Below are 27,802 nucleotides of genomic sequence, written 5' to 3' on the forward strand. Positions count from 1 at the left end.
AGGCCGCGAGGCGACGCGCGGCGGGAGCCGTTCCCCGACGGCAGCCGGGCGCTCGGCCGCCGTGTCTGGGCTGAGCGCCGCGACGCCGCGCCGGAAACCCTCCTGGGTCTTGAGGCGGTAGGTGAGGGGAGGCCGCCCGCACAGCCGGGGCACCGGGTGGGCTGCGGGACCGCGGGGGAGCGGGCAGGAGGGGCGGAGGCAGGGAAGCCTCGGCTGCCTCTCTCTTGCCCGCTCGCCCGCAGGTGCCCACCAGTGCCCGCCACTGAGACTGTCCCCACTGACGCCACGCACACCTGTTGCCTGGGCAGCTTGTCTCAGCGAAGCCTTAAATTGTGTCTTTTACTGAAAGATGCTCAAAAAAGAAAAACAACGAACCAAACCAAACCCCTCTTTTAGCCCCCCTCTCCAGGCTTTTTAGAGAAGGTACGAACACTGTGATGCTACGTTTAGCTGTTGGGTAGTTTTTTTTTTAAACCAAATAGGCCAATTAGATTTATGGAATATATATATCTATGCGTTTTCACTATCTAATAATGGATTCTGGAGCCGTTCATTTATATTTTGTTACTTTTTTGGCTACTTTTTCAGGACAGGATTTTTTTGTTTTTGTTTTTTGTTTGTTTCTTAATAAGCCGCGTTCGGTTTTAAGGAATACTTTGAAGTGTAGAATTTTTGAAGTAGGAAATTGAACTTTAATCTTAACGGGTTTTCATATGAGAAATATACAGAAGGTAAATAAAAGGGATCCTTTAAAAAATGTACTAGAACCCTGTATAACTTATTTCGGTAGCGTTGGGAGTAGACTCCAGGACTTCACAGATCCTAGGGAAGCATCTTACCACTGAGTTACATCCTTAGCCTCAAAAAGCCAAGAATTTTAAAGGGATATGTTAAATTTTGTACTCAGTGTATCCAGCCCTGCCTGGCCTCTCATTCACTCTGATGCTGAGGATGAGTTTGAATTCCCAAGTGCTGTGATTTTAGATGTGAGCCATCATACCAGGTTTTATGCAGTTCTGGGGATCCAACCCAGGGCTTCATACGTGATAGGCAAGTAATATACCATTTGAGCCACACACCCAGCCCTATATCTCTTCAACTCCACATTATGCTTAGTATGAAGAAAACATGGCATACTCTAATATTCTAAGAAAAAAATATAAATTTTGGAAATGGAAAATGTTAGCATCCCCATTTTTTCCACTGAGACTTTAACTTATAAATGTCTCCTAGTTAATTTCTCATCAATACATAAAATACTTGCATGTAAAGTGGAGTCAAACGTCTGAATAAAGAAATGACTTCAGAGATGGGTGAATTTTGTAGTCCAATCCTCACTTCTTAGGTAACAACGTAGAATTGGGTTTCTGAATCTCATGGTTCTTATCTGTAAGGTGGGACTAATGACTTTGAACAGTTCACGTAAAGCTCTGTGTTAAATGAAGTAACATTTGCAAGGTATTAGGATGTAGTAACAGCTAAAAATGGTGTTTTAATTTAAAGCATCTATGCTCAGTCAGTATGGACTGCATACAAATTATTCAACTTATGTGCTTATTTTACTAAATTTTAGAAAATTCTAGTTAGTTTGTGATTTCAGAATGAATGAGAACAACTTCTGCAAAACAGAAAAGGAACCTGGGATAGTTAGTATTGGTATATAAGGAATAGCAACTTCAAGGTTCCCGACTAATGTCCCTAAAGGTAGTTTACTGATTTCACTCGGGAGCAGCTTCTCCTTCAAGAGAATGCATTTTTGAAACTTGAAAGAAACTTTAGCAACCATTTGAATATATTTTGAAATGTTATGCTAAATGGCCTTAAAAAAAATCTAGGTCACAAACTGTATTTGCCTCTTAAAAGACAGCTTTCTCATGGGTCTGCCCGTGCTATTCAGCGTGATCAGTGAGTGAGATTCTGTTTCTTATGCAAGTCCTGTCTTTTATAAAGCTTTTAAGCTCCCAGATGAAACAGGCATTAAAATCTGAAGTGATTTTATTCACAGACTTAGTAGTTCAGCTAAGCCTCTATTAATTTTTAACTAAATGGAGTCTTCACTTGATCAGCATCTTTTAGCTCAGTTTGATATGATTACTTGTAAATACTTAACCCTTTAATTAACAAAATGATGAGAGTGTACTGTGCAGTGTGATTTCTAACTCATTTCCTGCAGTGTCAGAGTTTCTGTGCAAGCAGCATTTACTTTGCAGAGAAAACATATTAAAAAGTATGTGTGGAATGTATTTTTTTTTAAATTTTTTTGACTGCTATGAGTTAATAATGTGGGGAGACCTAGGTGTTCCCTTTCCTACTGCCAACTGAAAGGTAGGTGTCACTAAAAGGCTTTCCTTTTATGTTTATTGTTTTGTCAAATCTGTAACTCCCCAGCTCTTGGAATCCCCTGGGTTGAATAGTGTGGATTTGCCTTGCTCAGCAGCTGGAAGAGACTTCAGTCCACAGCTCAGTTTCAGCTGAGCCATGGAAAACAAGGAACTGTGTGCCAAGGTCTTCTATTCTTTTGCACTCCCATTCACTAGTGCATATGTGAAACAGGGTGGAAAGTTACTGTGTGGTGTTATGAGAGTCCTCATCAGAATGGTTAGGATAAACATTAGGTAAAGAAACATATATTATCAAAAATTCACAACAGAGGGCTTTTGATAATTTTTTAAAAATATTCCACATAGAAAATAGTATATAGTTTTTTGCTTCCTGTTAAGTCACTGTTGTGTTATTAACAAATACAATGTTGACTTGTCAGCTGTGTAGCAGTTCTCAAAACAGTGGGCTTCAACACCTTTGGCAAACACTTGTCTTCAAAAATATTGACATTATGATGAAAACAGTAGCAAAACAACAGTTATGAAATAGCAACAAAAATAGTTTTATAGTTGAGAGTCACCACAACTTGTACTAAAGGGTCAGAACCTTAGGAAGGTTGAGAACCACTGTTTAGATGGTTAATTGTTTCATTAAAACTATTAGTTAGTAGACATAAGAAAGCAAGGTAGATACTGAGAGGTGTACTGGTTGGCTTATCCCCACATTTCAGGAAAAATTGACTCTGAGGTTAGTGGGCACAACTGACTTGGAGGGATTATCTGCATTATTGTGATGTTAGAATTTTGTATCCCAGGGACTTGTAAATAAGAGAAAGCATTTTGGAACAAAACAGTGGGTAGTAATCATAGGTATACTTGAGGAAATGTAAATAGGGCTTACAATTTGCTTAAGGTCATAATTACTTTTAGATGACCAGTATATAAAGCTAAGCAAGGTCCTACTTTTGTCTTATTTTGACACACCTAGAATTTAGGAGGCTGTGCACCATGAATTTAGTTATAATGAGAAAGTCTTAGACTTACTTGGCTTGCTTAGTAAAACTATGTTGTAGATAGCAGGGTGAAAAGACAATTGAAGTCTAGATTTTTGTGATCTCAGCCAATTAATGGTATATTCAAATAAGCATTTACCGTATTTACATGATATATTTCAGCAAAAGGAATAGATGAATACAGTGGGAGCTAATGGGAAAGGAAGGTAAGGAAAGTGGGCTTGTTTCACTTTTGACTACTTATTAGAACATAGACAGCTTTTAAAACACTGCTTTGCTTTAAGCCATGTGTTAAGCATCAAGGATACTCTGTAAGGAAATAGCAGCACCTTGACTTTGGTCTGGAAAGACGAATAACCCTGCGAGATAAGAGTAACAGGGAGGGAAAGCATCTAGAGGCATAGCTGGATTTCTGTCCTGGTGAAACAGAGTAACAGCCATTCAACAACCTCCTGAATCTCCATGATCGAGGAGGCCTTGTTCACGTTCCATGCATCCTGAAAGGGTGAACTGGAATTGATTAGCTGGTGGCGGACTGGGAGTGGAGGAGCCCTTGGAGGGGAATAGAGCATTGTATCCCTGAACATGTGTATGACATTCTCAAAGACTAAACGGAAACTTTAGTTAACAGGTAGATGCAGTGTGTAATAAGTACTACATCAGAACAGGTAGCAGGGCTGCTTTGGGAAAATAGGAAAAGGCTTCTTACCAGGAAATTGTGGGATGCTTAGAAGGTTGACGCCACAGTTAGACTCTAGAGCAGTGGTTCTGAACCTTCCTAATGCTGCAGCCCTTTAATACAGTTCCTCGGGTTGTGATGACCCCCAAGCACAAATTATTTCGTTGCTGCTTCATAACTGTAATTTTGCTACTGTTAAGAATTGTAAATATCTGAGATGCAGGATATTTGATATGTGACCTTTGTGAAAGGGTCATTCTACTATCACAAGGGGCGCGTAACCCACCACTTGAGAACCACTGTTCTACATAAAGTATTGTCTCTAGCATGGGTAAAGCCTAGCTATCATTTCAGTTTGTTGACCTTAGGTCATGACACTGTTTCTCCACACTTAACTATAAAATGAGAATGACAGATTACCTTTTACTGTATTGTGTAATAGCAGTATTCTAAGTGATTTATGTAAGTTATATTTGTATTTAAAGCAAACCTAGAAGGTAAGATGGTTATTATCTACTGTCTATAGCTAGGTTAGATGTATGGTATAAATCTAGGCATGCTTACATAAAAATGGTTAATTTTGAGTCATGGGCCAAGTACCCCATGATAACTTTGAATTTAACTAGGTGGCCCAATGTGGTCTCTAATTTGCAATCTTCCTGCCTTAGCTTTCTGAGTGGTAGGTTACTATGCTTGTTCTGTGAGTGTCCTCAGTTACAGAGTTGTTTGTAATAATAATGTGTACGTCAGTGGTTTATTGTACATGCTATGGATATAAACACTTTCTATTATTATTAAGACCTGGACCTGGTGGGCAGTATTTTTGTTTTATTTTGGTAGGTGCTAGGGACTTAACCTAAATCCTTGCATACAGGAGAGAATATTACCCTTGTGGTATATTTTAAGGTATTTTTAAGTGTTTTATTTCTCAGACAGGATCTTGCTTAGTTGCTTAGGTTGGCCTTAGAATTCTCCTGCCTCACCGTCCAACAGGTAGTGATTACAGTAGGCCTTCAGGCCTGGACCGCTAGTCATGCATTCATGTTTTTATAGCTTGCTTGTATATAAAGGGACCTCAGTTCAAAAGATGCCAATATTTATTTACTTGCTCAAAGAATAGCTTGTTTTATCCACTTTTTATTTTGTAGGGGATATTGAGTGAATAAATGTTTTTTCATTAAGAAAAAACTGTTTTTCACTTTTGTCTAGAATGGAAGAAAAAGTTATAGTACTCTACAGTTTCCTCTAAGTGTCAGAATGTGCACCTATTCTAGGTGTCCCAAGGTGGGGAGCATTCATATCTGTTTAAAAGATGGTCAAGGGGTAGTGGGAAAATTGATGAAAATGTGTGAGATATCTTTTGGAAGAAAAATGGATAGGAATCAGAGTGACTAAAACTGAAGGTATGTTTAATAAAGGGGTATTTAAGGGAGTTGGTAATGACGTTAAGGAATTCAGGAAGAAGATTTTTGATACTGCAGTACTTAAACTCATTTTGGAGGTGTTTGGTTGATGTCCCAATGATAATGTAGAAATCACAAGAGCAGTAGATGATGAGGAAAGCAGGACTAGAGTTTAGGACATAAAGGCTAAAGGCACATTACATCACCACATGCCTGTGGGTAGCTGGAGACATGAACACAGAAGACCAAAGCGCAATTTAATCATCCATGATTCACCATTAAAGAACAGGAGCGGGTCGATAAAGTGGTTAGAAGACGCAGCAGTACCTTAAAGCTGGACTGTATAACTGTGGTGTAAGCAATATAGAAGTTGGTTGTTGAATATTTTAAATGGGTTTCATTTCTGTTTCCACTTAAATACTTTCAAATGAGTATTGTGCTTGTTCGCATATATACAAAGGTATAAACACTCTTAATTATTTTGCCTAAAAGATAAAAATGTGTTTTTCCTTATTAAAGTATGGAACCTCAAGGTCTTTATGACAATGGAAACAAAAAAATTGATTGGCAAACCGCTTCAACCAGCAAGACCTGTTCGTCATCTCTCTTCTCCTCCAGGTAAATGACGGAGTATTTAATTCTTTTAAGTATTAACTTATTAACAGCTAATTAGTCTTTTATAAAGTAATTATTTGAGGTGGATTTTAAAAGGAGTAATAAAAGTTAATGATGTCTTCTGGTGGAGAGGTTATTAGGTCATAAGTTTTACTGACCAGGCACGGAAGAGGGAGGGTAAGTCGAAAGTAGCTGGTTTTTGCTTTTTTTTTTTTTCAGTGTTTCTTTGTATAGTTAACTAGTCTCTGGTCAAAGTGACAGCCTTCCAATAAGTTATTTTTACCTTGTGATTCTTGTTAGTGAATAGTAGAATTAGTCTTGTGAAACACACAGAGCAGCAACAGTCTTAGCAACAGTGCCTGGAGTTACTGTGTTGGACATGGAATGCCAGCAGGAGTTATAGATGTGCCCGAGCAAGTGTTCCAGAAGTCTAAATAACACTGACTATGTAAAAGTAAGCCTGGCCTCATGGCTCAGGCCTGTAATCCAACTGCTCAAAAGTTAAGGCGAGAAGATTGCAGTCAAGGTTTATTCGGGCCATAGAGACAGTTCAAATCTAAATGGGTAATTTATGATAACCATGATGGGACTTCTGGGACCAACATGGCAGAAAGAGAGAAGTGTTTCCTGCAAGTTGTGCTCTGACCTATACATGTATGTGTGTATATACATACACATATATATACACATACATATATATATATACACACACATACATACATTCATGTACATGCACACACTAAATAGACTAATAACATTAAAAATACAAACTGGCTAGAGATATAACTCAGAATAATGCTTGCCTGACACAGGCAAGGTCCTGGGTTCATTCCCTGCTCAACCCCGCTCCCAATTTTAAATAGTTTTCTTTCTTTTTACAAACCTGTGCTTTGGACACAACCTTGTAATATATGACTCCTTATTGCCCCAGTGACTTCTGTGGTGTAAATTCAGTGGGACACATAAAAACTACCTTAAAATACCTTCAGTCTAATCTGCCCCATTGACTTAATGGACTGGTTAATAAAGGAAAAACATGCTCCTTTTATTTCTATAAAAATGAAGTAGAAAATGTAGACATACTACCACCCTCTTCCAACCTGGTTCCTAAGGAAAATCATCCGTACTTAGTCATGTTCCCTTTCAACATCGTCCTCTGTGCCTTAGCAGTGACAGGGAACTTAATGGCTCTTCCTGGAGCACAGCTTTGGACCCCATGTGCAGGTGCTGCATCCTCTGTGTACTGGAAAGTGTTGAGAGGCAGAGCTTCAGGTTATCACAGGGTGAATGATGGGAAGCCATGGGCAGCTTCTGTCTGCAGTCTCCCCATCCCCATTTTGCAGATTCTCCTGACCCCTTCCCTTCAAGGCTGTGCTGTGAACAGGAAGGATCACAGGGTGCCGGATCTCTAACAGAAGTAGAACGCATTTAAGATGCAGACAGTGAGTCTGAGGCTTGGTAGATAGAAAGCTAACATACACAAATCAGTCAATTTAGGCTTTCTGAGCACAGCTCTGTACTTTGCACAACTCAGGTCCCCAGAAGAGTTTTCTTTTTCCTCAAATGCAGATTAAATATTTACTTGCTTTATGAATACTTCCCGGTACCCCCAACCAAATATGGCACCTCAGTGATTTCTCTGAAGCTCACAGTAAGTAGTTTACTGTGTGGAATTATACAATAGTTACTACTTGTAAGCTCGTGTTTTCCACCACAAACTCTTGTCATGTTTATTTGCCCATCTCTTAATCAGCTGGATGTCAGAACATTGAGTAAATACTTGTCGAATAATGAACCATCATAAAGTTTGTAACAGTGTCAAAGATGTAACAAACACAGATGCTTTTTAAACTGTGGGATGTCATTTATTGTGTGTGTGAATATTTAAAATAAACTTCCCCTCTCGTAACAGGACCAGTGTTCCCTTTCAACTTTCAGAATGAATATCCATGCAACACTCAGTGCTTACAAAGTGGAGTTGGCAGAGTAAGTCTTAGATATTATAGCAGATTGGGCCAGGAAGCAGCTTGGTGGTACAGTACATACAGTACATGCTTATCAGTGTGTGCGTGTGCGTGTGTGTGTGTGTGTGTGTGTGTGTGATATGTACACACACATTATAGACTGTAAAATGACATTGCTAGGTGGCTGTCCGCATGACCTTATGTTCAGTGCATTCTACATTAAAACATGTTGATTATTTTATCCATATATTAAGGATTGCATGCCACCTACATATTTCTAACTCCGCATTTTAAAATGTAAGCATTTTCCTATATTTGTTTAAAAATTTAAAAACAAAAGTCTGACAATTCAAAAATCTTGTTTATCTTCCTAAAATTATTTTCCTTTTCTTCCTACCCTTCTCAGAGCTGACTATTCTGGTTATTATTTTTCTTTGTTTTAAATTTAACATTTTTCCTATCATAGAAGTATTTTAACTGCTTTTTTAGTTTTTTTTTACATTATGTTAAAAAATTAAATACATTGTGATCCTTAGTGCAATTTTTTTCTAGGCTATGGCCCTTCCCAAGTGACAACTTATTTCCTAATAGTCGTCGTAGTAGTAGTTGTTCTCATGAAGATACTTCCAGAAAGAAGCCATGGGTGATATTAATGTTAGCATCATTAGCAGCCTAGGCAACTGTTTAATAAACAGAGCAGCTGTGGGCAGCTAAGGGAGAGAGATACCTCAGCTTCCATGACCATAGAACATTTTCTTTTGCTAGAAAGACAGATGTTTCAATTTTATAGTGAAGGTTAGAATGAGTCTCTACCGCATTTTCACTGTTTTGAGTGTGAAAGGCTCTTTGTGGTAAGCACAGACAGCAGCAGTGTACAGGAGGAGAACTACTGTGTTAAACAGTGCTCTTCCTTCAGGGTATTATCAGCTGAGGGGAGCTATCTGTGGACTGCATGGGGCTCTGTTACCTTAGCGGGGGTTATATCCTGTTATCAGAGGTAACATTTTTTCCTTGCTGAGTGTTTATAAATGTTATCTTTTGTTGTTTTTCATTGTTTTCTCTGTGCATGAGAACTGGGATGTCTCCTCATGGGTTGTGTTTGACCCATGTAGTTTTATACCTGTGAGTGTGTGTTTTACAGCCCACCGAGTTTAGTTAGTGTTGCTTGCATGTGTGGGACGTGGGGTTGCTTACTGGGTCATGAACACCTTTCCAGAAGCTAAGCCTCCAAAGGGAAATAACTTCCTCTCTTTCAGCTACCATTGGTTGCTAATCTTGTCTAGGACCACTCTGCAAGCCATTCTAGAATGTTGAAGGGCTCAGTCTTGTGCAGGTCTTGTACAGATAACCATAGTTTCTGTGAGTTCATGTGTACACCATATCTGGAAGAAAGTATTTCATAATACTCCTTGCCATCACAGTCTCTTGTCCTGTTCACCCCCTCTTGGAGGATATTCCCAGAGTCTTGAGGTGCAGGGAAAATACTGGTGTCCCAGTTAGGGCCAGGAAGTCAACATTCATTTTGTCCAGTGATGACTCACTGAGTTAACTACCCCCCATTGTACCAGAATGTGCTTAGTTAAGTGCGTACCAGTCACGCCACTGTTTCACTAATGATGACTTCTTGACCGGCATGTCCTATTACATAGCTATGCAGTGTTTGTGCCTGGGCAAGACCGAGGAGGAGAGGAATGCTTCTGTGCAGTGCTATTAGGGGTGAAGACACAAATATTTAGAAAGTAGTTGAACAGGTCCATGTATGTCCAAAGCAACAGTAGTAAATTATCCCTGTAGAGCACGCTACTTCACAGGCCATGGTTCAGCCAGGTTTATAATAGCAGGTATGAATTCTCTCCTGTGAAGTGGGCCTGAAGTCTTATGAGCTTAGTTAACTATGCAGTATGCATGCCACTTTTCACTACGGGTCGCGTCTTGACTGGCAGGTCACTATTATCTAGCATACAGGATTTTATCAGTGGGTAAGACCACTGATGATTAGTTCCACAGTAGTCTGTATACTATCTTTTGGCACTTTAAAAAGCTAGCCAGTGGGAGTTATTAGTTTAGCTCCAGCTTGATGTTTGTGTTCTGCAACCTGATGTGAGGTTTCAGTAGGGCCGTACTATCTACTTATTCTGGATAACCAAGGACGATGGCAATAATTGTATTGTTTAGGGAAACTCTGGGGCTCCCCTGTGCAGCCCCTCATAGGGAGATGTGAGCTGATTGACTTGGAACTCTGTTTCCCTCTGTAGCCCAGGCTGCTCTTGAACTCAAAACCCTCGAAGCTCTGCTACCTGAGTGCGGGGAGTGTAAGTGTGTAGCAGGAGACCAGCTGTCTGTTGTTCATGTTAAAAAGCAAACTTTTCATTATGGCTTATCGTCAGCTTCAAGTATGCCTTGATATTTCAGGCCTTAGAAAAATATCTCTGGGTAGTAAAGAAAAAGTTACATAAGCATTTCAAACCCAGTTTAAAACTGCATTTTCTTCCTCAACAGTGTAAGACGAATGGAATGCAAGCCTTTTCTCAAGGTCTCAATGAGCAGCAGCAACACCAGTCTCCAGTTAAAAAAGGTACACTTCTGCCCAAGTCCCCACTTCAGTCACAGAGCCTCAGAGGTCGCGTAAGGGTCACTCTCTTTGCTCTTTGCCTGCGGAAGAATTGCATTATCTTTTTAGGTTTAGTTTTTGGTATTAACAATTATGTTGGTTTTTGTGCACCAAAGGAGACACTAGAATAACAGTGGTTCCAATGAGATGGGAGGTTATTTACACATTTTATCAAATTTCATTGTGGTGGTCTCTTTTTTGATTTAATGTGTTTGTGTTCTCCCCCAACCCTTCTCTCCCTTCATTTTGAGTGCTAACCCTTGTCAGGTACTGGATACCAGGTTTTCTGGTATTTTCCCTGGGCTGGAACATTTTTTTCTCACTTTCTACTTTCAGTGCTCAGCGTTTAATTCGATTGTGTCTGACTCGTGTTTTCTATTTCTTTGTATTTTAGGATTAGATGTAAAAAACAAGTGTCGGCTTTTAAGAATATTTGCCCGTTTCCTTTAGAGTTTGATACTTTTATAACTTTTGGGGTTTTGATCAATTTTTAGTTAGTTTATGGATATAGTGGGAGATTAGAGTCCAGTTTCATTCTTTTTCATGTAGCTATTCAGTATTAAAAACACCTTTTCCTCATTGAATAGCTTTGGAACCTTCATTGGAATTGGGTGTCTTGGGTGTTAACCTTTACCTGTGAACTCTCGGTTCTAATCCTTTATCCTATATCTTTACCCTATGCTGGTACTCCATGCTGGATACTGCTGCTTTGTAGTAAGTTGTCATATTTGGAAGTAGGAACCATCTAACACGGTTGTTTTTCAGGGTAGTTTAGGCTGTCTGGGGCTCATTGACATTCTGTGGTCTCTGTTGGATCAGATTCTATATTTGTGTAACAGGCTTTTAAAATCTTGGTAGATCATTTGGGAGGGATATTACCACTTTGAAATACTGTGCGTTTGTAGCAGGGCAGTGGTGGTTCATGTCTTTAATCCCAGCACTGGGGAGGCAGAGGCAGGACTATCTCTTCGAGTTCTAGGTCAGCCTAGTCTACAGAGTGAGTTCCAGGATAGCTAGGACCACACAGAGACCCTTGTCTCAAAAACTAAAAAAGAAAGAAAAACAACCAAGGAAACAAACAGGACCACCATGTGTTTGTTTCAGCTGCTATCTTTTGTCCTGTTTATCAAACAGCTTAGCATTTACTGGGATTATAAAGCTGAAAGAAAGCTGCTCCTGCCCGTGATCTACTTGTCATTCCGTGCATGAAGAGCTTGGGCATTCCACACTTGAATCTTTTCTGTAATATCACTAGAGATTTCCCTTGATGGCCACATTGTCACCTTTTCATTTCCTGTCTCTTTGCTCAGTACATTCTTCAGAAGATTTAAGAAGAAGGGTTTTAAATAGATGATTTTTTTTGAGTTTGTTTGAAAATAGCTCTATTTCACTTTCACACTTGACTAAATAGAAAGTTTTAGTTGAAGATGAGCTCTCAAACATGCACTCTTTAATAAGGTAGACAAAATTTGAGCTATTCTCAGTTTACATGAACAACTAGAAAAGACAGATCTGTAGAAACAAACCAGACAAAAGGAGGATTTTCTCTTTGTGAAAACTTAGGGCCTTCCAATGTGGAGTATGTTTGTGCATTTCTCTGGTAGTTTTTCTCCATTCCATTTTCCTCCTAATTCCTTTTCTAAAGCTCTTACTAGATTTTGTTGGCTCTCTAGATTTTGTTTATTCTTAGTCATTCTCTACTGTTTGAACCAACCCTCCACCCTGCCTTGTTAATAGCTCTCTTTTATTTTTATTTTTTTCCTGTGATTACGCCATCCGCAGTTTGAAGTTGCTAATCCGTAGTTCTCAGCCACTAGCCATTCCCATCACAGAAAGCTTCCCAGTGCCTCTTTTTACACAGCCCTGTCAGCAAACAGCAGCTGTGCAGTCTCTTCCTCCCATCTTATTATCCAAATTTAAATTCCTCTTGTCTCACATATAGCCATTCCTTAGGAGCTTTACCCAGAGATGCACTTTAGATATTATAGAAGTCACATTTGTAGGTGTGTGACTTGTACCCTAGGTAAATTGCAAAACTGTGTAAGCATCCCTACATCCACCATAAAGCACACTCACTTGTCACACACTTGCCTCTGTGCCCACAGTCTTCCCATACTCAACTTCAGGTAGATAATAATAATCGCTGTTGTTCTCTAGTGTGATTTTTTTTTCTTGAAAAGTAGTTGACAGGAATTCTATTGTATGGCTATACATCTTATTTATTCTTTTTTCCTTTTGCCTTAAACTTTTGATTATTGTTGTTATTTATTGTTCATATAAAAGAAGTTACAGGTTTTTTGTTTTTTTTTTTAATTTCACTGGGGTAGAAGCTGGACTGATAGACCATAGAAGAGACCTTGTAGTTAGATGAATCTGTGAAATCCAGTTGCTTGGCATTCATCATTATTATTATTTTAGTTATTTAGTTTATTTAGTTATTATTTCTGATAAAATCTAATTTTCAAATAGACCCATTAAAGAAAGTTTAACCCATGTCCAAACATTTGTATATCCATTTCATCCATGTTAAATGTTGGTAGAAAGTTGCTCATCCTACCTTTTATATCTGTAGAATCTCTGGTAAGAACTCTACTATTCTTTCAGACACTGGTCATTTGTAGATTTTTTTGTTCATTTATATACTTAGATATTATTAAATTTTGTTTTTATTCTTGGAGAACCAGCTTTGTCTTTAATTATTTATGTTGTTCTTTGGTGATTGTAAATTTCCTTCTCTTACTTTACATTTAGTTTGTTCCATCTGCCCACCCCTAGCATTTTAGTATAGCTTATTAGGTCATTATTGCATATATTTATTTTCTTACTGGTACAGTTATGTGGGATTTGTCTACAACAAACCTGTTGTTGAGATTCATTTCTCAGTATAATGGTAAGAGTTGAGAGGTGTTTAAAATGGTTTAATGTCAGTCTCTCTAACATGTTCACGCCTCCTATGCTTGCATACTTCCTTGGATGTTAAGATGCAGCCAACCCTCCCTCCCTCCCTCCCTTCTTCCCTTCCTTCCTTCCTCCCTCCTGCCCTCCCTCCCTCCCTCCCTCCCTTCCCCCTCCCTCCCTCCCTCCCTCCCTTCCTTCCTACTTTCCTACATGCCATGGTGTTTGGATTTTCCAGCCACTAGAATTCTGAGCTTCTTTTCTTTCTGTATCACCTAATTGTTACAAGAACACAGAAACAGCAGAACATTTCTTTACATACATATGATTTGTATTCTGTACAATGTGCTTTGATCATATTCACGTTCCTCTCTGAACTCCTCCTACGTCCACCCTCATTCACTAATGAATATAATTCTGTGACCCTTTACTTTTTAAAACCCATTAGGACAAATTTATGGTACCCAAATATTCTTGGATATGTAGAATTCCCCTGTACTGTGGCCAATGTATCAGTAGCTACTCTCTGAGAAAACTGACTCTCCCTCTCCCATCAATTGCCAAGAGCTCCTTAGCTAACGAAGGGACTTCCTCCTCAGCTCCCCTTCCCATGCTGGGATTAGTTTGGCTGGAGCTTGCATAGGTCTTGTACATGTTGTCCTAACCGCTCTGAGTTCATATCATCCTTTCTGCTCTTCTGTGGCTAGGAGACTCTTTCCCCATAGTCACCTCAACCTCTGACTTTTACATTCATTCTGCTTCCTCCTTTTCAGTGATCTCCGAGACTTTGGAAGAGGGGGTGGAGTATATCTGTTCCACTTAGGGCTGTTCATTCTGCAGTCTCTGATTCAATATACCATGGCCAGTTGCGATTCTCTGTGTTCAGCATCATCTACAGTGAATAGATGGAGATTGAGAAATGAATTTATCCCAGCCATCGGCAGCCTGTTTAGCACTATGTTCACTTGGCAGAATAAAAGTAGTAGCATTGGGCATGGCCCTTTGGAATTGGATAACCAATTGGGATGTTCCTCTCTGGGAAGTCTATTTCTCCAGCTCTCAGCATTTCTTCTGTACTAGTAGTTCTTTGTCTAGGGCCAAAGCCTTTCCTTTATCAATGTTAGCATGTCTAATGGTATTGTCCTTCAACTTTTTAAAGGAGTGGTTTCTCTGTTATGGCTTATGACTTGTAGTCTTGGGATGATAATTGTGCCAAGAAGACGGCACTTCATCTTGTAGAACAGGCCTTCAATGCAATCTTAACATGATTTTTATCTCCCATTACGTTTATGGCACTATGGCACAGAAGGCATGTCTTGTCATCACTGTGTGTCCCAAGGTTTAGTGTCAGGTAGTGTTCACAGCACCATCTGGCACTAGGAATCCTAGCCAGTAGACTGAAGCTTCTAGATCATTCCAGCTTGATTACTCCATGTTCTATGACTGAAGTATGTGGTATGTTCAGCAGTAGGGTTGTCCAAAACTTTTGATGTAATAAGGAATTGTTCTCATTGAAGCAATGCTAAAGCCATATTCTATACATTTTAGAAAGATTTATGAATTTTAAATTTATGTATGTGATTTTTTTTCTGAGTATGTGTATGTGGACCAAAGGTGTACCTGATGCCTGTGGAAGCAAGAAGAGGTCAGATTCCCAGGAACTGGAATTGCAATTAATTGGGTGCCACCAAGTGGGTTCTGGGAATTGAACTCAGGTCCTCTGAAAGAGGAGCAAGGCTCTCAACCTTTGAGCCAGCTTTCCAGCCCCACGCTATACATTTTGAATGCTGTGTTTGAATTGTTTAATTAATTTTAATTCCCTTATTATTGTATCTTATGAATGTTTAATGAAATATATGATTTGAGTTCTTAGATATTTGAGATTTTCTAGGTATTATAGGTGTATAATTTAATTTTATTAAATAATGTATTTTATATGATTTAAAGTCTTTCATTTATTAAGATTTGGTTTTGGTCTATATATAATTGCTATCTGTATATTATAACAGGTATATTAAAAATGAACTTGTGTTTTGTAGGTGTGATCTCTATAATAACTAGTTAGATAAAATATTTCAAAATGCTACTTTTTGTGTTTAATTTTCTTAGTTTTGGAAGGAGAGTTTTATAATATTGTTGTCTAATTTCCCCAATTTACTTCCGTTAACATTGTTTAATGTCTTTTAAAATATCTATTACACAAAACATTAAAAATTATCTTTTTGCCTGACCGAGAAGGTAGCCATGTCAGTTTTCTTATTTCTAATCTTGCTGTGATAGATTTTATATATATATATATATATATATATATATATATATATATATATATATATTATACAAGTATTTGTGTTGAATATGTCCTTTGCAGGCAGAACAGTGTTTGGATGTTTTTTTAAACCTAGAGTCAACTTGTATCCATTTATGGAATGCATTACAAAGGAGTCAGAGGACTATGGCCTTTGGGTCAAATGTTTGTTTTAGAAGCAAAATTGTTTGAAACAGAGCCACACTCTTCATTTATGTATCATCTGTGGTGCTTTTGTGCTATGATGCAGAATCAAATATTGTAACAGATTGTAGGACTCGATCATCTCAAATATTCTCTAGGTGGCCCTTCATATGAGAAGTTTGCTTGTTTTATTAGGCTATTCACAGTTGATGTGATTGTGGATATTAGTTGACCTATTATTTTATTGCTTGTTTCTGTTGATAACAAATGAATTTTTATTCCATTTTATCTTTCTTGCATACTTATAGATGGTTTTGTGTTTTTTATTTTTATTTCTTTTTTTTTTTTCGGAGCTGAGGACCGAACCCAGGCCTCGTGCTTGCTAGGCAAGCGCTCTACCACTGAGCTAAATCCCCAGCCCCTATTTTTATTTCTTGAATGGATTCCTAGTTACCATTTCTTTTCTGAGTATAATCTAGGGACTACAATACCCAACTTTTTACTTGTTTTTAATATTGTACCATTTCAAGCCTATGGTGACGTGATATGTTCCTACATGCAGGTCACTCTACCTATACCTTAGAAACACACATGACTGCATTCGTACTTGAGCAGTGACACACATTTAATTTGCTGCCATGTAGAGGAAACAGCAGGAGTCTGCGAACTTTGCTGGCTGTTCTCCTTTCCTTTGAGCTTCCATTTGGAAGGGAAAAGTTTGCATCTTGGATCATTTCTCTTCTCCTTGAATGACTTCCTTTTAACATTTCTTGCTGATCATATCTGCTGGTAAATTCATTTAGTTTCCCTTATTAGAGAGTGTTAGTAGTGTTTACCCCTTCACCGATAAGGAGTTCCTCAATTCTTTTCTCTTGGTTCCTTTAGAATATTGAAACCATTGCCTTCAGCCTCAGCATATTGTCAGTTCTGGTGCAGTGATTGGATGTTTCTGAGGAGAAATTGGCAGTATTTCAATAGTTAGTTGCCGTAAAGATAGGGACCCTGTTTTGGATCTCCTGACTATCATAGATTCTCAACTTTCCTAAATCTGAATAGTATTGTTTTATAATTATGTTTAAATTTTAATATCTACAGAGAGAATTAAATACAGCAGAGATTTCTTGTTGAAGCTTTCAAGTGTTTCCATCTGCAGAAAAAAACCAGACTTTCTGCCTGATCATCCCATTGTACTTCAGAAACCAGTGAGTGTTCCTCACTTCCTTATTGCAAAATTGTATTCAGGTATTTGTCTTCAATGTTTTAACTTTATTATTATTATTATTATTATTATTATTATTATTATTATAAGAAACTCTGTATCATAAGGTAGTGATAGGAAAAAGATCTAAATGTACACATAAAATAAATAATAAAATAATCTACTCAAGAAATAGGACAGAATTTTGATTGTGATTTTCTGAATGCAAAACTCTTCTGATGGTAGATTATGAAAGTATCATCCTGCAATCTAAAAGTTCTATCTTAGTTTTCACCTAACTTCTACAATCTACCTGGAATTTATTTTATAACATATTATGAAGTGGGAATTGCTTTAATTTTTTAAGTATAGATATCTAGTCATCCTACCAATATTTAAAGAACGGATAGTGCCCTGACACCTTGAAGAAAAGTGTGCTTGACCATTTATTCTGTTTAATTAGTCTTTTTAAACAGGATATTCCTGCTATCTTTTTGCCATTGATATTTTCATGCCAAACCACCAAGTATATCAAAGCAGACACAGTAATATGTACTACACTTTGCTAGATGCTTATAGGTGAGGACATGGGTGTCCATACCATACTTGAGTTTAAGTTGTTGCTCTATTGTATATTGCTATTTCAAGCTTGGAAAGTGACTTACCTTGAACCTTAATTTTTGCAATTGAAGATAATGATGATTTCTGTGTGGTTAGTATTAAACTAAATAACATATTAAAATATAAATAATGTATCTATCAGTCATTCTGCATTCACTGACATCTGTTCTTTTTGGTCTCTAATAATCCTGGCTTTTTTTTTCAGTCTGCATCTTTCCTTTTTTTCTTTATCCAGTCATTGCCCCCTGTTGTGGTTCACCCTCCCACAGTTCCTAATCCCATTCCTCCTCCTCCTTGGGTTACCTCACTCAGGATGATATTTTCTAGTTCCATCCATTTGCCTGCAAAATTCGTGAAGTTGTCAGATTAATAGCTGAGTAGAATTCCACTGTATAAACGAACCACCTTTTCTGCATCATTCTTTCACTGAGGGACAGTTGGGTTCTTTCCAGCTTCTACCTGTAACAAGGCTGCTGTGAACATAGTGGAGCACATGTCCTTGTTACATATTGGAGCATCTTGGGGATATGACCAGTATAGCTGGTTCTTTAGGCAGAACTATGTCCAATTTTCTGAGGAACCTCCAGACTGATTTCCAGAGTGGTTGTAACAGTTTGCAATCCCACCAGCAATGGAGGAGTGTTCCTCTTTCTCCACATCCTCACCAACATCTGCTGTCACCTGAGGTTTTTATCTTATCTGTTCTGATTGGTGAAGTGGAATCTCAGAGTCATTTCGATTTGTATTTCCCTGATGACTAAGGATGCTGAACACTTCTTTAGGTGCTTCTCAGCCTTTTGAGATGCGCCAGTTGAGAATGCTTTGTTTAGCTCTGTACCCATTTTTAAATTGTTTTATTTGGTTTTCTGGAGTTTAACTTCTTGAGTTCTTTGAATATATAGGATATTAGCCCTTCATTGATGTAGGATTGATAAAGATCTTTCCCAACCTGTAGGTTGCTGTTTTGTCCTATTGACCGTGCCCTTAGCCTTACAGAAATTTTCAGTTTTATAAGATCCCATTTGTCAATTGTTGATCTTAGAAAAATTTCCCATGTCGATGTGGTCAAGGTTCTTTTCCACTTTCTCTTCTATTAGATTCAATTGTATCTGGTTTATGTGGAGGTCTCGATCTATTTGGACTTGAACTTTGTACAAGGAGATAAAAATGGATCAATTTGCATTCTTCTACATTAAGACTGCCAGTTAGGCCAGCACCATTTGTTGGAAATGTCTTTTTTCTACCATATGGTTTTGGCTCTTTGTCAAATATCAAGTGATCAAATGTGTGTGGGTTTATTTATGAGTCTTCAGTTCTCTTCTATTGATCTATCTGCCTGTCTCTGTACCAATACCATACAATTTTTATGACTATTTCTCTGAAATACAGCTTGAGGTGAGGGATGGTGATTACCCTAGAAGTTCTTTTATTGTTGAGAATAGTTTTTGGTATCTTCAGTTATTTGTTATTCCAGATGAAGTTGAGAATTGCTTTTTCTATCTCTGTGAAGAATTGAGTTGGAATTTTGATGGGGATTGCATCGATTCTGTAGATTGCTTTCAGTAAGATGTCTAATTTTTACTATGTTAATCCTGCCAATCCATGAGCATGGGAAATCTTCCCATTGTCTTGAGGTTTTCTTTGATTTCTTTCTTCAGAGAATTGAAGTTCTTTTCATACAGATCTTTTATTTGCTTAGTTAGAGTCAAATCAAGATATTTTATATTTGTGACTATTGTGAAAGGTGTTGTTTCCCTAATTTTTTCTCAGCCCATCTATCCTTTGTATAGAGGAAGGATTCTGATTTGTTTGAATTTTATATCTGGGCACTTTATTGAAGTTGTTTTTAAGGTTTAGGAGTTCTCTGGTGGAATTTTTCGGTGTCCCTTAAGTATACTATCATATCATTTACAAATAGTGATATTTTGACTTCTTCCTTTCCAATTTGTATCCTTTTGTTGTCTGATTGCTTTGGCTAGGACTTCAAGTACTACATTGAATAGGTAGGGAGAGAGTGGGCAGCCTTGTCTTGTTTCTGATTTTAGTGGGATTGCTTCAAGTTTTTCTTCAATTAATTTGATGTTGGCTGTTGGTTTGCTGTATATGGCTTTTACTATGTTTAGATATGTACCTTGAATTCCTGATCTTCCCAAGACTTTTGCCATGAATGTATGTTGTATTTTGTCAAAGGCTTTCTCAGCATCTAATGAGATGATCATGTGGTTTTTTTTTCTTTTTGAGTTTGTTTATATAGTGGATTATGTTGACAGATTTCCAAATATTGAACCATCCCTGCATCCCTGGGATGAAGCCTACTTGATCTTGATGATCAAGGTTTTTTTGTACGTTCTTGGATTCGGTTTGTGAGAATTTTATTGAGTATTTTTTCATCTATATTCATAAGCAAAATTAGTCTGAAGTTCTCTTTGTTGGGTCTTTGTGTGTTTAGGTATCAGAGTAACTGTGGCTTCACAGATCAAACTGGATAGCGCTCCTTCTGTTTGTATTCTGTGGAATAGTTTGAGCAGTATTGGTATGAGGTCTTCTAGGAAGGTCTGATAGAATTCTGCACTAAAACCATCTGGCCCTGGGCTTTTTTTGGTTGGGAAACTCTTAATGACTGCTTTTATTCCCTTAGGAGTTATGAGATTGTTTAGTTTTTCTGGTCCTGATTTAACTTTAGTACCTGGTTTTGTCTGGAAAATCATCCATTCCATCTACATTTTCCAGTTTTCTTGAGTATAGGATTTTGTAGTAGGATCTGATGAGTTTTTGTATTTACTCAGTTTTTGTTGTTTTGTCTCCCTTTTCATTTCTGATTTTGTTAATTTGGATACTGTCTTTGTGCACTTTAGTTAGTTTGGCTAAGGGTTTAATCTAACTTGTTGATTTTCTCAAAAAAGAAGCTCATAGTTTTGTTGATTCTTTGTATAGTTTTTTTTTTTTTTACTTGTTTGATTTCAGCCCTGAATTTGGTTATTTCCTGCTGTCTACTCCTCATGGGTAGTGTTTGCTTCTTTTTGTTCTAGAGCTTTCAGATGTGCTGTTCAGTTGCTAATGTAGGATCTCTCCAATTTCTTAATTAAGTCACTCAGTGCTATGAATTTTGCTCTTACCAATGCTTTGGTTGCGTCCCATAAGTTTGGGTATGCTGTGTTTTCATTTTTGTTAATTTCTAAAAGGTATTTATTTCTTCCCTGACCAAGTTATCATTGAGTAGAGAGTTGTTCAGGTTTCATGAGTTTGTGTGTTTTCTGTTGTTTTGGCTGTTATTGAAGACCAGCCTTTGTCTCGGGTGATCTGATAGAACACACCAGATCAATTCAATTTTCTTGTATTTGTTGAGGCTTATTTTGTGGCCAATTATATGGTCAGTTTTGGAGAAGGTTCCAGGAGGTGCTGAGAAGAAGGTATATTGTTTTGTATTAGGAAGAAATGTTCTGTATATATATCTGTTAAATCCATTTGGTTCATAACTTCTGTTGGTTTCACTCTGTTTATTTTCTGATTTTACTATATGTCCATTGGCGAACGTCAGGTGTTGAAGTCTCCTACTATTATTGTGTGAGGTACAGTGTATACTTTGAGATTTAGTAATTTTTCTTTTACAAATATGGGAGCCCTTGCATTTGGAGCATATATGTTAAGAACTGAGAGATCATCTTGATGGATTTTTCCTTTGATAAGTATGAAATGTCTTTCCCCATCTCCTTTCATAACTTTTGGTTGAAAGTCTATTTTATTGGATATTAGAATGGCTACTCTAGATGTTTTTTTTTGGGACCATTCGCTTAGAAAATTTTGTTCTAGTCTTTTACTTTGTGGTAGTGTCTATCTTTGTCACTGAGGTATATTTCCTGTATGCAGCAAAATGCTGGGTCCTGTTTATGTATGCAGTCTGTTAGCCTATGTCTTTTTATTGGGGAATTGAGTCCACTGATGTTGCGAGATGTTCTTTCTTAATAAAGAAGCAATGGTTGCTGCTGCTTCCTGTTTTTTTTTGTTTTGTTTTGTTTTTTTGGTTGTTTTTTGTTTTGTTTTGTTTTGTTTTTTTGTTGCTGTTAGAGGTGGAATTATGTTTGTCTGGTTCACTCCTTTTTTGGTTTGTTGTGATAAGATTAATTTCTTGCTTTTTCTTGAGTGTAGTTTTCCTCCTTGTGTTGGAGTTTTACCTTATCTTTTATAGAGCTGGATTTGTGTAAAGATATTGTGTAAATTTGTTTTTGTCATGGAATATCTTGGTTTCTCCATCTATGGATCTATGGTAATTGAGAGTTTTTCTGGGTGAAGTAGCCTGGGCTGGCATTTGTGTTCTCTGAGGGTCTGTATGACATCTGCCTGGGGTCTTCTGGCTTTCCTAGTCTCTGGTGAGAAGTCTGGTGTGATTCTGATAGGTCTGCCTTTGTATGTTACTTGACATTTTTCCCTTACTGCTTTTCATATTCTTTCTTTGTTCTGTATATTTATTGATTTGATTATTATGTGACAAGAGGATTTTCTTTTCTAATCTAGTTGGTGTTCTGTAGGCTTCTTGTACATTCTATGGCCATCTCTATCTTTAGGTTCAGGAATTCTTCTATGATTTTATTTAAGATGTTTTTTGGCCCTTTGAATCTTTGTTCTCTTCAATACCTATCATCCTTAGGTTTGATCTTCTCATTGTGTCCTGAATTTCCTGTATGTTTTGGGTTAGGAGCTTTTTGAACTTTGTATTTTCTTTGACTGTTGTGTCAGTGTCTTCTATGGTATCTTCTATGCCTGAGAATCTCTCTACTATGCCTTGTATTTTGTTGGTGATATTTGCATCTGTGACTCCTGTTCTCTCTTCTAGGTTTTCTATCTTCAGCCTTATCTCTCTTTGTGATTTCTTTATTGTTTCTAATTTTTTTTCAATTTCTTCACCTGTTTGATTGTGTTCTCCTGTATTTCTTTAAGGGAGTTATTTATGTCCTCCTTAACGTCCTCTATGATCTTCATGAAATTGGATTTTAGGTCATTATCTTGCTTTTTAGGCATGTTAGTATATCTAGGGCTTGCTGTGGTGGGATATCTGGGTTCTGATGGTGCCAGTTTGCATTGGGTTCTGTTGCTTATGTTCTTTTACTTGCCTCTTGCCATCTGGTTATCCCTGGTGCTAACTGGCCTGGGTGTCTCAGACTCTGTGACTTGTGCTGTGGTAAAAATTAAAAAAGTGGCAGAACTGGTTCCTGCACATTCTCACTAGGCACAGATCCACAGAAGCCACATGCTCCAGATGTTTCTCTGCCAGCTGTTTTCATACACTGTCCCCTTGGCGGGTAAAATTAAAGCTCTAGACACTTGTAGTTTAACAATTAGATTTATATGTTAAGTACTCCACAGTACATCCACATAATAAATTCACTGCCAATTAATAAAGATAGAAGCCGCCCACCTAGACAAGATAAGATTGACCTAGACCACCCAGATCGGGATCATCTTCCTTCCTGTCTCCATCTTGATTTCTCCTGCTTCCTCCTCCTCCTCCCTCCTTCCTAGATTTTCCCCGCCTGCCCTTCCTTCTTGTCCAATGATAGGCTTCGCCTTATCTTGGACCTGCTTTGCTGCATAATGACATCATCCTACTACCTGGGTTAGAGCTGCCCTCCTTGGAAGCAGGTAGTGCTTTCTGGTGAGAGTGGGTGTCTTGTGTCCCTGGTGACTGCAGACCTTCTGAGAGGCAGATTGGCAGAGGGTGTGGGAGGGTGTCGGGTAGATGGTCTGGCCGGGGTGGAGAAGTGGACTGGAAGGAAGGTGGAGTTTGGCAGGTTGGGTAGGTCCCACGTCATCTGGCTTCTCTGCGTGTCCCAGCTGGTGTGAGGATTGGGGTGAAATTCTCATCTGTGTCCCTCGTTAGTGTAGACCCCTGGGAGGCTGTGGGCTGTGGGCTGTGGGCTGTGGGAGGTTATTGTCCAGCTGATCTGTCTCAGGTAGGGAAGCAGATCAGAAGCTTACTTTGGCATTTTTTTGATTGTTTTCAAAATCATTACTTTCTTTAGGTAAAAGTAATGATAATTTTAGGATGAGATTTGGAACATCATTCTGCTGAGAAAAGCTCCCCTGTGGCCTATAGAATACTATCATCTTTTCCCAATTTTAAATCTTGAAAATCCTTACCATTTCTGCTGTCATGCATGGGGCTGGGCCAGTAGTTCAGTGGGCTGGAGGAGTTGCAGTCATAAGGACCTCAGTTTGAATTTCCAAAACCCATATTAAAAGCTAGGTGTGGGTGTGTATGGAAATAGGAAGGTCCTTGAGGCTTGCTGACTGTCAGCCAATTCCGTGTTCAATGACACATCTTATCTCAAGAGAGTAAGGAGGAAGTCACAGAGCAGAAACCTGGCCTGCCCACTTGGTCTGTATGCATGTGTATCTGTGCTTCAGTTGGCACACACATACCAATCCCCATTGTAAGTAAATATATTCCTTTGGTTATAAGTAAACGTATTCATATTATTTCTATCAATATTCCATAATTGAAACTTCTTAGCTGCCTCCAGCCAGTTAAACATTTCTATTTTGTCTGTCGTGTATGTGTATGGAGGTGCACACTGCATATGTGTAGAGGTCAGAAAACAGCATCGCAGGGGTCACTGTTCTTCCCATCACACAGATCCTGGGAAGCAAGCTCAGGTCGTCAGGGTTAGTGGCAAGACCTTTACCCACTGAACCATCTCACTAGCCCATTAGCCATTTTTTTTGGAAATTACTTAAAAAAGGAATATTTGGCAAAGAAAAGGGTATTAGATACTTGAATTTTCTCACTTTTTTGAACGTCTAAGGGAACATATAACTTCTTGGTCTGTAAGAATAAATATATATTTCAATTATAGACAAAACACAATTGCTATTTCAGGCTTAAATAATTCATTGACACTTTATTTTGCTAATAAAAGCGTGGCACACTTATTTTGAATAAACATATTAGAATTGTTTACTTTTGCTTTATACATTAACAACATAAAACTAGGCACCACAGAAACAGAACAACCAACTTGGAATACAACTTACTATTTTTAAGAATGGATTACACAGGCTTACTGAAACACAAATGTATTTGATAGTTTCAGTCACTTTAATAGTTTCTATAGTAACATGCATTTAGATAGAAGATTCATAGTGTTTGGTTGAATAAGCTAATTTGTGAAAACAGTATTCAGTTAGACTAATTGATAAATTGTCTTTCTTCTATATTACAGGAAAACAACCAAAGTTTTAAGTAGCATTTTAAGAACAGATGAATTTGAAGATAAAGAATTATTCATTTTATATTTTGGACACCTGCCAATGAAGTGGACCTAGTAACAATAACTAATGGACTGTGACGATTCAATTTATTTTTACTTTTGATGGTTGGCTATTTGGCTTCTCATAAAAGGAGAAAGAGATATTTTAAAGTATAAAGAATTTTTCTAATCAGTTTCAGCTTTGCAGGCAGCTCCTGCAAAAATTGGGAAGGAACACTCGAAAGTAGGGATGTTGTTGGCGAAGTGGGAAGACTGTATTATAATTTGCATGCTACTTGCAATTCTTGTTTTTCACCACTTGTAATAATGGAATGGAAATGTAAGCTGTAAAGATTCTCAAATATAAAATATTTGCTACGATGTATATATGGTACAGACTTTTTGTTGCCCTTAACGTCAGTCACTAGGCCTTTTTCCCACCGACTGCACACGAACACTTGACCAGGTCATTATGATATCTAGAGAGCCCAGAATCATTCCGGTGTTCAAAATAGTTGTCTATAGCAGGGGTATGGTAGACCTTCAGAAACACGATTGATTCACTGGGTTCTTAATATGCTCTTAGGTTCATACTTACTAGCAGAGATTAACACTTTGAAAAGGTCCTTGGTGAAACAGAGGTTTAATAGTAGCTGATACTTAGTGTTGTTCATCAGACTATATGATTGAGAGTCAAGCAGTGGGAAAGTAAACTTGAAATTGTCTCTAGAAGAGGAAAAATTCAGGTTGCAAATAATTGAGGCCTAGTAAGTCTTAATTCTGTCATTCCTCATAAAGAATTTGGAGGCCTAAGCTTTTAATTCCTAGGAATTTAATGCAGTAAACTGCATGTAATGTGTAAGTAAATACAAACTCACTACTTCTATTCGTTTGTGTCTTGGGATCACGGGAAAGTCAGTCAAGGCCACTGTTCATCAGGAACTGAATGGGAAGTTCTAAAGCCAGTGCCTCTGTTTCTGCTGTGGGAATGCTTGCTGTCCAGATTAGTCCACAGTAGATGTCCCAGCTCGGCCTTTTGGTAGATTCTTGTTCGTTACTTGGATCCTCAGAGAAAGGATTTTTAATAGGAAAGAAAAAACCCTTCATTAAGCATGAATTTATTGCTTGTTTGAAAATGAGATATTTATTCTATAGCACAATTGTTGTGTGTTTATGTGTGCCTGTGTGTGTGTGTGTGCGTGTGTGTGTGTAAAAGTTGCCAGTGTCTAGCAACAATGAAATTTTACATAGATTTATGAGGACTGAATATACAAACTTCCATAAACTATTTTGAGATGGTATTCTCATCTCATAGTTATGAAATGAAATTTTCATTCTAGCTATTTCTCGAGGTTTTACAACTGTCAAAAATAGCATACTATTTTACATGTATTTTCCTTTAAGACCCAGAGCTTCATAGGCATTTGTATGAGCATACCATGGTAATAGTTGTGCGTTTATTTTCGTAGCAGAGTCTATAACAAGAGCTTATAGGGAAGAGTTGATAAGATGTATAGTTTATCTTAGTTGCCTTAGTAAAAGTTTACAAGATAGGTGTATTCAGTTGTAAACTTCTTTGCTTGTTTTAAATTTCTTTATTCAGTTGAGTTGAAGTTTTAGTTTTAAAGTACTGAATTTACAAATCTTCATTTAATTTCAAGTGTTCATTTCTAATAAGAATGGTTATTTATATGGATCATATACCAAAGCCTTCTGACATAAACTTTAATTTCCCCAAAGTAAAGCTTTCCTCTTTGCTCAATAATGTTTAGCTTATATATGAGAATTATACTTACAAATAAAGGTTTTACATCAGTAAATGTCCTAAGTTGCTATAGATTGTCCACTTGTAAAATGTCAGTTTACAACATGACACATAGGCACAGCTTCTGTAGGCTAGAGCCTAGGTTGTTTTATGCATTTATTTATGTTAATGTTAAAGGAATTATAAAGCGAATAGTTGGAGGACCATATGGATCTTATGGAAGAAGAATGTTTCTCTCACAGAAAAAATGTGTTACTGAAAAAGTCACAAAGCACAGATGTGTAATCCTTTAGAGCAGTGGGTTTCAGCCTGTGGGTTGCGACTTCTTGGGGGTAGCATAGCAGATATCCTGCATATCAGATATTTACATTATGATTCATAACAGTAGCAAGATTACAGTTATGAAGTAGCAATGAAATAATTTTATGGTTGGGGGTCAGCACAATATGAGGAAAGTATTAATGGGTCACGGCATTAGGAACATTGAGAACCACTGCTATAGAGCACATGCCAGTTTATAAACTCTGGCCTATGATATGATGTTCTAGAAGTTCTCACTGATAATTTTTACCGTAATTATCACATTTTATTACTTTATTTATAGACCATTTTTATATATTCAGATTTTGCTATAATGGTTGATTACAATGTAGCAAATCAATTCCTGCCAAATATCAAGAGTAACAACTGAGCATAGTTACAGAATAAACTTTATGTAAGTGTGCTAACAACACAGTGAACAAAAGTGTGCAACTGATTGACAACCACAGAGAACCTTCCGGTTTCCGCTGTAGATAGGAATGAACACTTGCACTTGGAACACTGAAGACATTGTGTGGGGCATCTAATTGTTGTTCAGGATCCACCATGAAGCTGAAAGAAGAAAAAAAATAATAATGAGAATATGTGGTTTTAGGCCAGGAAAGTCCAAATTGTACAGACCATTTTCTTTACCTTCAGTCTGCAGAATTGTTTTTCTCGTTTTTAATTTTAGATGCTTTCGGATATTGAGTTATTCCTGTGT

General features: G+C 37.7%; 2 protein-coding genes across 5 annotated transcripts in view; one reads left to right on the forward strand and one right to left on the reverse strand.

Moving 5' to 3' along the window:
• C5h8orf88 (similar to human chromosome 8 open reading frame 88) lies at positions 1-26,850 on the forward strand. 4 transcript variants are annotated; one of them, NM_001431989.1, is given in 6 exon segments: positions 1-423; positions 5,936-6,034; positions 7,944-8,017; positions 10,495-10,570; positions 17,046-17,152; positions 24,987-26,850. In NM_001431989.1, coding segments are annotated over 5 exon segments (360 nt in total). In that variant the 5' UTR covers positions 1-423; positions 5,936-5,955; the 3' UTR covers positions 25,011-26,850.
• Necab1 (N-terminal EF-hand calcium binding protein 1) overlaps positions 24,638-27,802 on the reverse strand; it is a 204,270-nt gene continuing 201,105 nt past the window's right edge. The window contains 1 exon segment of the mRNA NM_022302.2: positions 24,638-27,651. Coding sequence (NP_071638.1) covers positions 27,623-27,651 — 29 coding nt within the window. The 3' untranslated portion in view covers positions 24,638-27,622.

Source organism: Rattus norvegicus, chromosome 5 (genome assembly GCF_021556685.1).
Source record: "Rattus norvegicus strain SHRSP/BbbUtx chromosome 5, alternate assembly SHRSP_T2T, whole genome shotgun sequence".
NCBI classification, from domain to species: domain Eukaryota; kingdom Metazoa; phylum Chordata; class Mammalia; order Rodentia; family Muridae; genus Rattus; species Rattus norvegicus.